The sequence below is a fragment of the Aphelocoma coerulescens genome, chromosome 5, assembly GCF_041296385.1.
Source record: "Aphelocoma coerulescens isolate FSJ_1873_10779 chromosome 5, UR_Acoe_1.0, whole genome shotgun sequence".
In the NCBI taxonomy this organism is placed as follows: Eukaryota; Metazoa; Chordata; class Aves; order Passeriformes; family Corvidae; genus Aphelocoma; species Aphelocoma coerulescens.
Window position 1 is genome coordinate 30,315,747 of NC_091019.1, and position 15,667 is coordinate 30,331,413.

A 15,667-nucleotide genomic window follows, 5' to 3' on the forward strand; every position below is an offset into this window, starting at 1 on the left:
GTAATTTTCATCTTAGATGCACTTCCCAAGATTGCCTTCACTTCCATTTAAATAGCAGCCAGAGTTCAAATGGCTGCATCCACAATCTAATTTATTAGCATATAGGATGCATTTCTCTAGGAAAACTATTAAAGGAGTGTTAAAAATCTGGTATTTTGTTAACACACTGCTTGGAGGTACATTCTCTGAAATGATGGACTAGTTTCCTCTCCATCCACTAAGGGAAAAACACATGGTTCTTTAAGAAATGGAATATACATCGTACCCCATCATTCAGTAAGTACTCAATCATGAGACCCCAAAGGTCTATAAATGATGTCCTGTATCCCTCTTCTTTCCTCTGGCAAAGCTGCTTGTTGTAGTACTTCATGCGATCCATTGAGAAACAGCCCATCTTGCACTTCGTTGCTTGTTTCTGGGCTTCACCAATATGTGAGTCCAGGTCCTTCTGTGACCAGTAGGCATCTCTGTATAAGTTGGCCATGGTCCTGGAGAAAGACAATACAGACAGCAAAAGTCAAAAGGAGCAAAAATAGGCTGGAAATTTTGTGCTTTCAGAACAGAGGTTTACCTTTAGACATTTCCTTCTGCTCACACATACTCTGGTTTAGCTACTCCATTCAGCAGAATGAACACTCCAGAGTTTCTGTCACTTCAGATTGCCCTGAAGAATGAAGTGCAGTTTTTGTTCTTGACCTTTTTTTTTTAAGCAGAACTGGCAGAAGCTTAAGGGATAAAACTGCCAGGTGCAAACATAGGTACATTTGTGAAGCACAAATTAGGCAGAAAATGATAATAAAATTTCTTTGCTTATTTTTCGGAACCTTAAATTCATTTGTATCAGCTGCTGTCTCTTGGCTTTGATTAACTTAGTGTTAATCTTATGATATCACTATGCTTTGTTTTAACATCATCCTCTATTTTACCAACCTCTTCTACATGGGACAATCAGACATTAGGCAACTGTAGTCCTGTGAGCAGGGAATAACACTGGCCAGGGGAACACAAAACTGGCAGGTTGCAGGGGTAAGTGTGCACTATCCAGCAGTTTTTTCCAGTTAGAAATCACAGCCAGTCTCAGAAGTTAATAGGAACCACAACAGCTGGGACATCAGGGGAGAAAGGAAGAGGCATGACGCTATGAGCATCCACAGTTAATCCACACTAACTACTTACCTAGAAAGCATCTTGATGAGTGTGATTGTCATATGCACATTTAACTGCTGCACATGTGGAGTTGATAGGTACAGTAAAGAATTGCTTATAGAAAAAGTGTGCACCAAGTCAAGCTAATCTTTAATGGCCTATTACTGAGAAACTTGTTTATATGATGCTTGAAGAAAATCTCCCAATCCTGTCTGCTGTTAGAAGCTGCCCTCAGCAGAAATGTGATCCTCAAAAGGCCTGGTCAGGCCTCCTGCTTGAGCTGGCTTACCATGTGGTGCCGGACAGCCCGCTGATGTATGTTATACAGTCCAGGAGATTTAACTTCTTGAGTCCCATGAGGCTGCCATACAATCCTGTCATTGACTTCAGTCCTCCACCTGTCGTGATGATAGCCACGACAGGGACCTGTTGGGCAGAGGGAGGATGGGACATTCACACTGACAGCATTCAACACTGCATCCCAAACTGCAGTGGGGTCTGGTCACCCCAGCCAGCCCAGGTCCTGAGCTCTGAGCCCAGGTCCCTTTTCAGAAGGAAAGACTCCAAAACCAAGCAACAACTGCTACTGCCACTTATTTCCCTTTGGATAAACGTGGGTTCAGAGATTAGGCCAAACCTGGGTTCTTACCCATCTCTAGGGCAAATAGGGGCACAGATGAATAAGAAGAAACCTTCTGTGGAAACAACGATGTATTTTCTCTACATCTCTCACTCCACCACTCTTCTTATTTCACACACTGACTACTAATGTATGAAAACCTGTGTGATAATCTAATGAAGAAATGCACTCCATTCACAGCCAATGTTGTTAAGCTACCCTCAGTTATTCTTCTGTATCTTGAAGTTATTTTAAATTAAATTATATTTATTTTAAGGAATTTCAAAACTGCAAGGAACAGAACATATAAGAAGCACTCAGAGATGTTTGTCCTAAACTCTCACAAAGTGGTGAAATTGGAACAAGGGAAAAAAATCTTTGCTGTGTAATGTATTCAGTATTTCTGAACCAAGCCAGTTATAGCTCAGCATGGCAGGAATGAACACACCTCAACCATGACAAATTCCAAATTGATAGTAATGAAGCATGATGACTGCAACCAGTGTTTTCGGTAAAACAAACCTTGCCAGCAGAAGGAAATGTACTTAAGACACACGGACAAGCTTGTACCTGCACAGCAGGTATGTGTGGCCTGTTTTGCTGACCACTCATTTACAGGAGTACATGAAAGCACTAGAGATTCAAGCTCTATCCCCTCAGCACACACGTACTTCTTGATCCTGCAGATCATGTGGTAGGTGAAAAACATTTTTGAGAGCACTTGCTACATATCTCTTTCTTTTCCCCAGGAAAGCCATCTCTTCAGAACATAAGTTAAACCCGAAGCGCATGTCCAGGTCTTGGTGGCATGAACAATTGCTAAGATAAAAACAGACACATATATTAAATATTAACACACCCATATCAATCTTGGGACTTTGATCAAAGATAATCTACAGCACCCTTCCCTTCAAACAAGACGATGCAATTTGACAGGAGCAAGAAAGAATAATTTTACTATTTAAGAAAATTATGTTAATTAGTAAGACTAACTAGTGGCATTATGCCCAATTATTGCTAACTGGAAGAAACAATGTACAGTATTTACAAATAAAACAAAATATTTAAATATTCTACAACTAAAAGACTGCCAAGTTTAGAAAATCCGTGCAAATGGTCAAAAGTGAAAGTATAGATTCCTATTTCACAGGTTATTTTCTCATTCGAAATCTAAAATAACACCCGATTTTCAAAGGTTGGCATTTTCAACGTGGAGGAAAATTCTCCTTTTCAGCAACTGGAGTGGGAACGCATCCCCCTCTAGCGGTGAGCACCGCTGGGGAGGGTGGCCACGGAGCCCGTCTTGCTGGGGAGACCTCAGTGACATCCAGCTCCTGGATGGCCAGAGATGGGTCACTGGGCAGGATTCCACCCCTGCTGCTCTGTTGTGTCTACACCTGCACAGGCTATTTCAGGGGTCAATGCTGGAAGTTCTACTCCTATCAACCTGGAAGTTCTATCAACCTTGACTCAAAAATTGTAAGGCACAACTTCTCCCCAGAGAAAGGTTTCATTGGCATCTCTTTTGAAATTGAATTAAGTCATTCCTTAAGACCCCACGGTTGTAGTTTATTTCCCTGGGCATTTGTGCTCTTCTGCTCACTAATCTCCCTCCTGGCTCTTCCTGCCCTGCTCCTACAAAACACCAATAGGCAAGAGATGGGCATGGTCTGGTCAGAGCTACCTGGCCAGGCATTGTCAAATGGCAGGGATTTGCTTTTTCTTCCAGTGACAGAACCTCTCTCTTCTACTGGGTCCATAATTTCAATGAAACTAGTAAAGAAATGTAATTATGAGTTTCTCCACCACCAGATTTGGATAAAATCAGCCAAATTATTATGATCTTATTTGTAAATGAAGATACACAATGGTAATTGGAGCTGCAAAAGCCAGTTTCCATTGTAAATCAAGACACAAACAAACTGTTTCAAAAGTGCTCTGAAAGTGAAATAAATAAGCAGGTGGTGTTTTTCCTGTTGTGGAATAACACTGATTTTCCTGTTATCACCAACCACTTGCCATTTTGAAATGAATAACAGAAAACTCTGTTTGAATTAAATTTTTTTTTTCCTTTTTTTCTTAATCAGGCACACACACAAAAATACCAGTTTGCCCAGTTCTGTGTGTTCCACACAGCTACAGATAACCTGAAGTATCTCCATGTTTACTTATGAGTGTTAATGAGCCTGTCTATAGATGTCAAACCACAAGCCAACTTATTCACCTTAGTTTCTACTCAATATATAGTACAACTGGACTTAACAGAATACAAGTTTTATTGCCACTGAATACTGACAATAAAGAAAAAAAAATTCTTAATTTCTGATTAGATTTAATGTTTACTTCTGACTATTCTTTTGTTGTTGTTGTTGGCTAGCTTTGTTCTTTGTGAATTTCAGAGACTGACATTAACCAAAAAAAAATTATGTAGTCAGAAGGAAAGGGATAATGCTGAAATAAACACGTTTATTTTAATGCTTTATCAATATTTACTGATTAAAGCCAAATCTTCCTAAGGGTAATTATGTAGTATACATTGTGCATGTATTTTATGTTTTATTATAAGCACACTCTAGTTTTCAGGCTTGTTTGTGTCATTTCCATGTGGCTAAAACAACAGCAAAATCAATGAACCAAGTCTTAAGGAATAGAAGAAAATCTCTTACCAAGTTTTTGCTGTCACATTCAAATCAAATCTTTTCTCCTGGAAAACAAGAATGTGTCATTTTTTTTATTTTAAATTTTATATTTTCCCTTTCTGTCTTGGAGTCAGAGCTTGATTTATACCCCAGCAAGGTCTGCCAATCACAAACTTAAATGTCTGAGATCTCGGCACATAATTCCAAAAGCATTCACTTATCATTAATGGAACATCCGTATCTACAGATCCTAAATCCTTCCAGGCTGCAGAAACCATAAGCATCCTGATGTAGGAGGTTCCTGAGACTCATGCAGTAAGTCCCATTTCCTGTGCTACTCAAGTTTTCTGTGGCATCCTGAATTACCATTTTTTGTGTGTTTTCCATTCTTTATGCTCTAGTACACAGCACATCTTTGACATCCTGGCCATAGTCTCACAGTGAAGAGACTGCAAAGTCTGCATTTGCTTCTGCAAATACTTTATCCTCTCTTAAAAATCATTATTTCAATCTTCATATTAAGTGACAAAATGTGTTTTGTTCTGAGAGGATGTTTTAATGGTCTTTTTAAAGTAATATTTTCGTTATATTATTTCAAATACATACTTTGTGACTAATATTTTCAGCATATTTCAATATATTGGCCTCTTAAGCATATGGTTGACTAAGGGCAGGTTTATTGGTGTTTTCCTCTTTTGTGCCCGAAGAGCAATTTTCAGTTTGGATTCTAAGCAAAGGAGGAGTCAGTGAATCTTTGGGTAAACAGGGAGAGATGTACTGAAGGAAGTATGATATTTTCTTACATCCTTGTAGGTCTCTGTCTCCACTACTGGCATGTAATGGAGAGTAATTCAGGGACAATCTGCCTCTGTGGAGAAAACATCTGGAGAAACAAAGCTCCTGTTTTCTCTAAGCCTAATAAAAAATCAACATTTCTGACACTCTTAGCAGCCATCTGAGACAACATTACGAGGAGTGGTTTCTATTAGAGTGACCTTTTATTCCCAAGAGCTGGAAGTGATGCTTACCTCTGCAATGGTCGTTTTCCTTCCCATGGGCAGCGAGTTCAGCATCACAACTGGGGAGCCCGTCTCTGTACTGTACCTACAGGACCACTGGGAAAACAACACGCTTTAGGACAAAACCAGTAACGGGTTTACCCTCTCTCCTTCCTCCCACTTTTTGAGAGACACTCAAAATCCCTCCATCACTGAGGCCACTCCAACATACAGGGTGGTAGTGCCTCTTCTTTGGCAGCATGACATCCAGCGTTGGCTCTGCATACTTGATGTAGTGGAACTCAGTGGGACATGACGGGCTGACGACTCCATTGGGGCCCAGCACAATATCCTGTGTCCCCTCAAAGGAGCCCTTCACAGTGAGGGAAAGCTCTTTCTCTAAAGTAGCAAAACATAGATCATGAGAAATGTTAATATGATTAACCAGAAAAATGTGCTGGCTTGATTAAAAATGAGGTGCAGGTAGCACAGCTTTGCCCAGTGGGAAGTGCTGGCACTGAAGGGAAAGGAGCAAGTGGACACTCTTTTGATTGAAAGGGGACTCTGAATATTCCTGCTGTGATACAGAACTGGGATTTCAACTTTATTGTGCATTTAATAGGCCTTATTAACATATATCTAGATGAGGTCATTGGAGTCTCCAATAACCTAATGTGTTTACCTGACATTAACTTCACTGAATATTGTAAGCACTATTTATTACACTAACACATTATATGAAAGGGGCATCTTCTCATCAGTAAGCATGCAACTACTGGTAAATAGATAATAAAGTGGTAATCTTACTTGATTTTTGCTTCGTCTTCTCTGCCACTTCAACTTCCAAGCAGCAAAGTTCACGACACTGTGAAAGACAGATTGCAGGAATTTGTGAGAAAGATCATCACATCCCATCCTCATTATAGGGAGCTGTGGACCCCTCAGCTTGGAGCCACTTGGAGTTCTGGATTCCCTGGCATCTCTGGGCATTTTCCCATTAGCCACTGACTAAAGAAAAGGCAAAGCTTTGGAGGGACTTACAGGCATCCCATGTGTGACAATGACATAAGATTTGGCACAGTGAGAGGAATATACAAAGGAAGAAAATCAATCCTGTTGTTTTCAGGATAATAGCATAAATACAAAGGGTTAAACTAGGAAATAAATAAATAAAGATATATTACTGAGAGATGAAGAGTCAGCAGTAGGCAGGGCTTTCTGAAGAAGCATTGCTATTTGCATTTTGGGGGTGGATTTTATTTTATGGCAGTCACTCTTCTTCCACATAATGTATTTTTGATAAGTCAGTATTTTACACAGAACTTACTGACAGAGCATGGCTCATCTCCAAGGGGAGGAAAGGGCTAGGTAGATTATCAATAAGTGGCTTCACAGCTTTTTTATCATCGTGTTCTGATAATGTTTTTTGAAGTACTGGTACCAGAAGAAAATTGTGCATGTGTGTGGTGTGTGGTGTGGTGAATTATAGGACAAATGGGATATCACCAATGAAGAGGTAAATAAAATATCCCATTCTGAAAGTATCTAAATAGGAAAGAGGAAAGAAAGATAAAGAACTTGCCTACTGGCTTCCCTAACCCCCAGCCTCCCTTTCCCTTTACATTAAGCAATCACTTAAAGAAAGTATCTTGGGAAAGACACATACCACCAGCACTCCATTGGTAGCAATTGTTTCATGAGGACCAGATCTGGGAAACAAAATGAAAAACATAGATTTTTTAAAGTTAAACAAATCCCACTCATCTTTACCCAGGATGTTGCCCTTTCTTCCTGCTTAAAAAAACAACAGTCTGAGGGACTCCATCAGGTACATAACAAGCTCCTTTCCTTGCTTGCTTGGACTGAGCACTGCTCTGAGGGGACTCATCTCTGTACCAAAGCTGAGCACTGTGTATCATGGCTATTTTTTTACAGTGCAATCTCATGATCATCTGAAATGGAATCTACTGTTAGGCCGTCAAATTCTTCTCACTGTAACACATAAAATAAATGTATTGCAGCAGTAACATGCTGATAAACCAGCATATCCTTGTTGGGAAGCCAGTTATATGTATTTGCTGGCATGCAAATATCCTGAGTTGGAAGGGACCCATGGGGATCTCCAAGTCCAACTCCTGGCCCTGCATGGGACAACCCCAAGAGTCACACCATGTGCTTAAGAGCACTGTCCAAAGGCTTCTTGAACTCTGGTAGGGCTGTGACCACTTCCCCCGGAAGCCTGTTTCAAAGTGGCACAGGGCAACGGGTACCAATTACATGGGGAAAAAAAAGCTTCCCAGATCATTCAGGTGAAGTCAGGAGATGGTGTGAAGTGACCTGACTTCTGGCCTTGGCTCCCCAATAGTATGAGAGCTGATCTTGGGCTGGTCACTTTATTTCTGCCATGCCTTAGCAACCTTTTGGCAACACAGAGATAAAAATAGTGATTCATGGATGGCAGGATGGCTGTGCTGGAGAAAGAGCCTTACATCCTTACAAGAGTTTCCATCACATTGTGATTGTGCCAGGCAGAAGGAAAACACAACTACTAGGATTCAAACAGTACTGCAAGGGAAAACTGAAGGAATTGGAGATAAACTGGAAACCTAACCAGTATGTTTCAACACTAGAAGTGTGTCCAATACACAGCCTGAAATAGGCAAGGAAAAATGAATAGGCAGGAATGCTTGCACACTCAGAAAGCCTTCTGAAATGTCCCCAGGTAGACAAGTCATAGAATCATAGAATATTTTGGATTGGGAGGGACCTTAAAGATCATCTAGTTCCAATCCCCTGCCATGGGCAGGGACACCTTCCACTATTCCAGGCTCTAAGCTCCATCCAGCATGACCTTGAACACTTTTGGGGATGGGGCATCCACAGGTCTCTGGGTAACTTGTATGTGTGTCTTTGAAAGCAGCTAAGCTACAGAACAAGCTAATCAGTATGGTGTTGGAGACTGCAGCAATGATTTAGGAGAAGGCTGGCAATTTTAAACAGAAATATCACAAATCATGACTTCTAATACTGTTTCTTTGTTTTATCATTAATGATTTTGGCATTTTTAAAATAGTCTCTGTATCACTTACGCGACCTCCAATTTGAATTCAACCTCTAGCTCCTCCTTGGCCTGAAAGCAAGAACAAGATATTAAATTAAGTAGCTGCATAATACTTTGTCCCTTGTCTAAACACGAGTCCCTGATAGGCAATATTGAAGTTATTGGTTGCAATGAGTAGCCTGTGATAAATATTTCAGGGTGGGTGGTCTGAATCAACATTTCAGCCAGATCATTAAATGATTCCTGCCTCATCTCCTTCTGTCTTCAAGATATCATCAAAACAACCTATACTTCTATTTCTTAGTGTGAAGCTGCTGCACAAAGACAACTTGCAACTTCCTTTGTTTTCTGAATTCCATCCTTTTCTCCCAACTATTCCTGGCACTGTCCTGCCATGACTTACTGTACTGGCTATTATCTTGGAAATTAAACAAACTTTACACCCATTACTTTTCTGTAATAAACAGAGGACAGTATAAGTGAGTGATTCAGAATTGCTGTTATGCAACCCCAGGCAGTGTTGATCTGTATGAGCTGGTTGTGAATGACCTAGTTTGGGTACCAGAATCTGTCCCTGGTAGCAAGAAGTTGCATATGAGATATTTTGTTGATCTCATCCTTAGATCTCAAAGGGAATCAAGATTATTTTCCCCATTTTATAGATGGGAAACTGGTAAACAGAGTGAATCATCTTCCATTCATAGTGGGACACACATAGGGACATCTTCATCTTTCCCTTTTGGGGCAAAAGTAGACACAAGCAAAGGGGTAAGGGGTTATGAACTATGGGAATTATTCACGTTAGGAAATACATGAGGGAAAAAATGTACAGATTATTCACCCTACAACAGCTGTATGGTCTTGGTATTGCTCAGAGGTAGCTCGCAATTAGAGCCCTCCCCTACCTACTGCACTGTTTCAGTACCATGGTCTTTAATAATTTATAAAATATTGGAAAGAGGGGTTCAGACTCTCAAATTCAGATTTTTTACCACATTTTTGTGCTTGTAATTTGAATGGCAATTCATGTACTCATTATTAGGATAAGTAATCCATGGCAGGTTCAGAAAGATTTTGAAAGTGTTCTGTAACTCTCCACTGGTTTCTTAGTTGCTTTAGTTGCTTAGCTGCTCTCACATTTGGGCTAGGCTTGAAGTACAGGATCACCGTCCTTTCAAGTGGAAGTTTAGCAGTATCAAAGAGTGCACAGAGGAGATGGTCATCTGGAGTAGCAAAATCCTCATCATACACTGTGAGCTCCAGCACGTTCTGTAAAAACAGGGAGGAGAGTTTTTTATAGTTTCTCAGGCTGGACATCATTAGCTCCAGGCAAAAAGTATTGCTGAGGATGTGCTTGAGAAGAAAAGCTGAGAAATTAAATATCATCCCCCTTTAGTAAAACATACTTGAACAGCATATTCATTCTTGCCGAGTTCATTTTAATTGCTGTAACAAAATACATTGGCTATACGTATACAACAGCTTAGGTAACTCCCAGATTCTGTATCCATCTTGCACTGACTCATAAGAGTCTCTCATTTCCCTAAAACTTCAAAACTGAGCTCACTTTCTGGCCATCCTATGCAGCACCATTGAACAGACATAGGAACTCTGTCACCTCTGCTATTCAATGCTTTGAGCAGTCTTTATCATGTGCTGTCTCTTAAACAATTCCTGGGCACAGTTCAGGAGATACATATACAAAATCTTCAGGCTGCTTCAAGCAGACAACTTTGGCTCCTTACCTTGACCTGGCTCTGGATTCTGAAGTAGAAGGTTTCGTTCCACACTGGATTGTCGGAATTTCTCACAGTTTTAGTGCGCGACCTTTCAGACGTCGCAGTTGGCAGCCACAAGGACACGTAGCAATCAGCCTGGCTTACTGGGGAGGGGGAGAGGCAAAACTAGTGCCAACATGGCAAAGGCAGCAGTGCTGCAGGACACTGGAAAGGTTACTGCAGCAACTGGTACCAACAATAAGCATAAGTTATTTAAAAATAGAAATGTCTGATGCAATGTAACTCTCCTTAAGATTCCCTTCTGAGAGGGGAAAAGCACAGACCACAAGATAGCCTAGAAGAGAAGGTGGTTTCTGTTCTTCCTTGCATGAGTTACAGACAACAGTGATATTGTGTATTAAAATAAAAGGGTGAGCATTTTTTCTTCTAGTCAGACACTTCAGTTTCTCAGCCAACAAGCTTTCCTGTGCTCATGTGTGCATGCACACACACATGCACACACACACTAACCCTGAGCTGCTGTCTGATTAGAGGGGCTGGGATCCTCCTCCACTTTTTGAGAACAACTGCAAAAGGTCTTCATCTCTGCCTTGCCCTCAGTGATTTTCTTTGTGAGGGTTTGTGAAAGGAGCTGCAGAACTACTCCTGCTGTATGAGATGGCAGAGGCTTCCTGCAGAAGGAGCTCATTGAGTTAGACATTGAAATTTAACCAATTGCCACCTCCGGGAAGAAAGGGACCAAGTCTTTCTCCCAAAAGGCACCAGGAGAAAGTTAGTGAAGGATTTTACATCCCCTTTCTCATAGGCACCTAAATTAGGCATATCTCAAACAGCCACAGACAAAAATGCCATTTACTGTGTTTCTTCTTGAAGGTTATGCAAGGTAATTCAGCACCATGAAAACCTTTCTTGACACTGTTTTCAACAGTAAAAAGATCAGATATTATGTCATGCAAAAGGTAACTAGCTTTGAGAATGGATGTCCTGTGATGTGAGGCTTTTGAGAGAGACAAGTGATGGCAGCAGTGAATGAAGATGATCCTTCAGCAGCAGATAAGGAGTTTGCAGGCAGAGAAGGGAACAAGAGCTTGTACATTGACCTGTGGGGAAAAGCAAAATCTTTCCTGTCTGCAACAAGGCCTTTTTCTCTTCTTTTCTTTCCTTCTCCACCAGGTTTTGCCCAGTGTCACCCTACAGCTACTGACTGTCTCAAAGTGGTTGGAGGCTGCATTTTATGCTGTTGAAAGTGTTCAAGAAGCCTTGCTGCTTTTCTGTCCAAGTGAGAGGGAAAAACTGAAATTCAGAACTGCTTGAAAAATGACATATGAATTATGATAGGTCAATAGACACCTTAATTATAGGTTTTCTACTTTTTAACATTATAATGTGGAAACAACAACAAAAAAGTTTAATTCTGTCAATTTTTTTCTAAAAAAAGTTGTGGAGAAATCATCATATTCCTACTGATTTAAAAAATAATTCTTGTGATGGAAAAGTTTTTTTGGAAAATATTCAGTAGGCCCTAGCCTTCTTCATTTTCTACTCTATTTCACATTTTGTATCTTAGTTTGGATTTAAAAATAAGGTTCTGACCACAATTTCACTGTTCTTCTGTAGAATAATATCATCTGCTTTAATTCTACCTTCCCACTACTCTTGTCTCAGCCTCCTTCTGAAAAATTGTGAAAAATGATTCCTTATTCACCTTTGTCGCCTCTTCCTTTTTATAGCAAGAGCTTCCATGTCCTCCTAAATAATTTAACTTCCACTCTTAAGGACTGTAGCCTATTCAGTCCCTCTGGATGTAAAAGTTGTTTCAGTCATTATTCTGTTTCCTCAAATGTTTTTATTTATTTTTTTCAATCTGGGAAATTCCAGGGAGACAAGAATGCTTTGAAGAATTTTGAAACTGTAAAAATATGTATTCAAATATATTTGGAGAACCTAGAAGCAATGCTACTGATTTTCAAATGCATTAAAAGTGATTTTGTTTAACTACTACATGACTTTGGATTTATCATTGGAGATCAGTGACTGATGGCTGTTTGGCTGGCAAGTACTTTATTCTACTGATGTGATTCATCATTCTTGTATCTTTAAGATACAAAGCATATCAAGCAATCCTTAATTATATGAATAGATGCAGCCAAACTAGTCAGCTGTGTATTTAATGCAAAATATTGCCTCAGTTCTGCTTGCACAATCTCTTTCTACAGCCTCGTTATTTGCCTTGTTGCCTGACACACAGAAGATCTGAGATGAGCCCCTGATGAGACCTTTCTGTGTTCTTGCATCATCACACATGTGCCACAGCCATGGACCAGCAGGGAGGTGCAGAGCATGCAGCCCAGCGACATGATCTCACTGAGAGCTGTGACATGGGGAATTCCTCTGATACACCTTCCAGAAAAACATGTGACAACCACAGGGTAAGACGGGAATGGTACTGCATGGTAAATCCAGATCTTTGTCTCTCAGAAAATCTTTCCTGACTCTTCCTGTGCAAGACATTATAGAGCCAATCACTGCTGCTTACAGAGAAACAGGAGAATCATGAGAATCATGAGGGTTACATAATTTCCCTTCCATGCTCACTCTCGAACTAGTTTCAGCATCCTTTCACAGGTAGTCACGTAGCTCTAGTTACTCAAACAAAACAAACTGTTGACTTGTCTTATTTTGTGTGAACCACCTCTCCTCAGTGCACATGTGGATAGTCCATGTTCTTTTACAAAACAGTGGTGTTTTCCTTTCCAACTTACTCCCTTCCCACCACTTTCCTGCCATGTGACTCACACTCTTGCACAACTGCAAGTCTGCTGCAGGAGCGTTAGAAAGGACCAAGCATCCAGCCCTCAGTTAGCCTGGTTTTTTTACTGTTGTTTCAGGGTAATTAATGATGGCATTAGCCTGGTGGTAATGACTGTAAAAAGCTTTTTCCTTTTCAATTCATCTTTGTCAGAACCAAGATTGAGGAGGTTGATAACGTTTGCTTCTCCCAGCCATATTTCCCAAGGTGTTACAACCCACCAGCTGAATTACCCTTTGTTTTTGAAAATACAGAATGCAGTCTTTCTTCATCTACCTATGTCAGAAACTCTCCTTTCTTTGAGAGAAAGTACTTATCTCCAGAAATACATTCAAGTCTTGAAACCAGTCAGAAAGCACAGGGAGAACAATGAAACAGCAGCAAGCAGCAAGGACTGACCTGGTTTATAACAAGTAATTTACATAAACACTGGGTTATTTCAGAAACACTAAGAAAAGGTTGTTATAAAATTATGAAAGATATAATTTGCCTGTTCTCTGAGTTACCACTAAGACTGGCATGCATCTACTAAGACTTACATGCATCTACTCGCTGGAGATTCCTCATCCGGATGATCCTTACGGTCAACAGGAAACAAGGAGAGGATTCTATCTGGAGAAGAACAGTGAGAAGGGGGTCTGAATAAGCCTTTGGTGGGAAAAAAATTCAAATGTTCAAACTAACCAGGTGCCACAAAACACAAATACAGTTGGTAAAATTTGGTCAGCTATCTCACTATTCTGCAGATGAAGCTTCTGCTGTTAAAAATGTCTTAACATTTTATATATTTCACTGTCTTTTTGTTTTGTTACTCTGGACTCCAGATTGCTCATCAGAGCAAAAAAAACAGGGATAAATCCCTGACAAGTTACACAGCCTGTGAGATGCTTGCAAAACCTCTTGCTCTGAAACTGCTGAGTCTAGTCTAAAACGTAACTACAGTAAGTCTCTTGAACAGAGTAAATGCACTGGTGAACACCATGATGAAGTTGTCAAAATGCCATCAGTCTTAGTCAAAGTTACAGTCAATCTCCTTAGTAACCACCCATGAGGTCCCATAGCATTGAAAAAAGTGCTGTGGAGAATATCAGTTGTTGCGGACCCCCATGGGATAAACCTGAAGCACCACTCTTTAAGAGGGGCTTTTGCCTTCTGCTTCAAAAACATAGATTTCCTTCAATTTACAACTGTACGGGGAAAAGAGTAACAGTAATGTGAGCTTTTGTAAATCACAACTGTGAGATAAGCCAATGGCTGAAAATTGTTTCCAGAGGATTTAGGATCTAAAGAGTTAGGTATGGGTTGGAGAAAAATAAAGCATACCACCTTCCTCCAAAAAAACCCTGAAGATTGAAAGTGCTTAACTTCATTTTTTCCCTTTGAACATCTCAGCCTTAGTCTTCTGTAAAACAAGTCTCTCCAGGTTTTGTGGCTGCAGGGACCTCTTCCTATTTATTATTAGAAGATAAATGGAGTTCCTTCATCTAAGGAAGATGATTTCCTGCTGGCTCATTCCATAAACCTGTCTCTGGCTCAGAGCTATCTGCAAAAGACTATTTTGACCAAGCCAATAAATAAATCAGCATTTCCTGTGGCTGTGACACATGGTTATTTCCTCACACTCCTAGAAACATTTCCACCTGCAAAAGCGGTTACTGCAGAGCCCCACAAATCATTCTTTTTGATAACTACTATTTTTATCAACAGGTTTCCTCTCATTTAGGAGCATCCTTCTATTTCTATAGCACTTCAGAGACTTCCTATAACAATTATAAACAAGCAGATGAAATAGATGTTAAGACAGTAGAAAAGCTGGAAAAAAACCAATTTTTTTTTCTCAAGAGAACAGAGAAAAAGGGCCTTGTTTACAGATGGAATGATAATTATGCCTCTTTCGTCACAACAAATTACTTTTCCAACATGTGATTAGAATACTCTATTCTCTCCTCTAACATATCATGTTATGTTAAAATCTTTTTACAGAGTTCTTAAAAACCAGTGCTGTTTCCAGTGCTGTTTCCACTGCTCTTAAATGTATCTCGAGAATTCTATGGCTTTTTTTCTTTTTTTAGTGCTTCTTCATGAAATTCAACCTATGAAATCTATTTACCTTCTATTTCAATTGTTCTCAAAATAGAAAAAACCTTACAGAAGCCACAAAAATTGCAAACAATTGATGGAAGGATATGTCCTCAGAGCTACCCCGTGCAATGACAGTGGTTCAGAGTTTAGAAACAGTATAACCATGTTAATACAGTTCTACACCCTGTTAATTTACCCTTCTTTTCAGCTGGGTAATTAGCAAAGGTGGATCACCACACTCACATGTTAGGAATGAGCTTAGGCACCTCAGCATATGCCCTAGAAGGCAGAAACTCATTGGTCCTTAGGAGCTGCATAAACATGGGGGAAATTCTCGAAGGCATTTGTCTCCAGAGATTGCACAGGGTGCTGCCAGCTCCTGGATCATCTCCAGCAACGCTTCCTCTGAAAAGTGGCATTGCTTGAGTGAGAACCAATGAATTTATTATTTGCAAAGCAATTTGAGATTCTTAGATAGGAGAAAAGGTGGGTTGGGATTTTTTTAAGGAGTATTAGATGGTTTCTGCCATCTGATCACCTTCTTCCTGGTTCCCATGCAATGAATTTCTAACAT

At 40.1% G+C, this 15,667-nt stretch overlaps 1 protein-coding gene across 1 annotated transcript in view; it reads right to left on the bottom strand.

Moving 5' to 3' along the window:
- Positions 1 to 15,667, bottom strand: part of LOC138112053 (uncharacterized) — a 54,386-nt gene that overhangs the window by 29,766 nt on the left and 8,953 nt on the right. Inside the window, 12 exon segments of the mRNA XM_069018741.1 lie at positions 266 to 488; positions 1,436 to 1,572; positions 2,437 to 2,584; positions 4,432 to 4,469; positions 5,433 to 5,519; positions 5,635 to 5,801; positions 6,210 to 6,267; positions 7,069 to 7,111; positions 8,492 to 8,532; positions 9,601 to 9,732; positions 10,209 to 10,345; positions 13,551 to 13,623. Coding sequence (XP_068874842.1) covers positions 266 to 488; positions 1,436 to 1,572; positions 2,437 to 2,584; positions 4,432 to 4,469; positions 5,433 to 5,519; positions 5,635 to 5,801; positions 6,210 to 6,267; positions 7,069 to 7,111; positions 8,492 to 8,532; positions 9,601 to 9,732; positions 10,209 to 10,345; positions 13,551 to 13,623 — 1,284 coding nt within the window.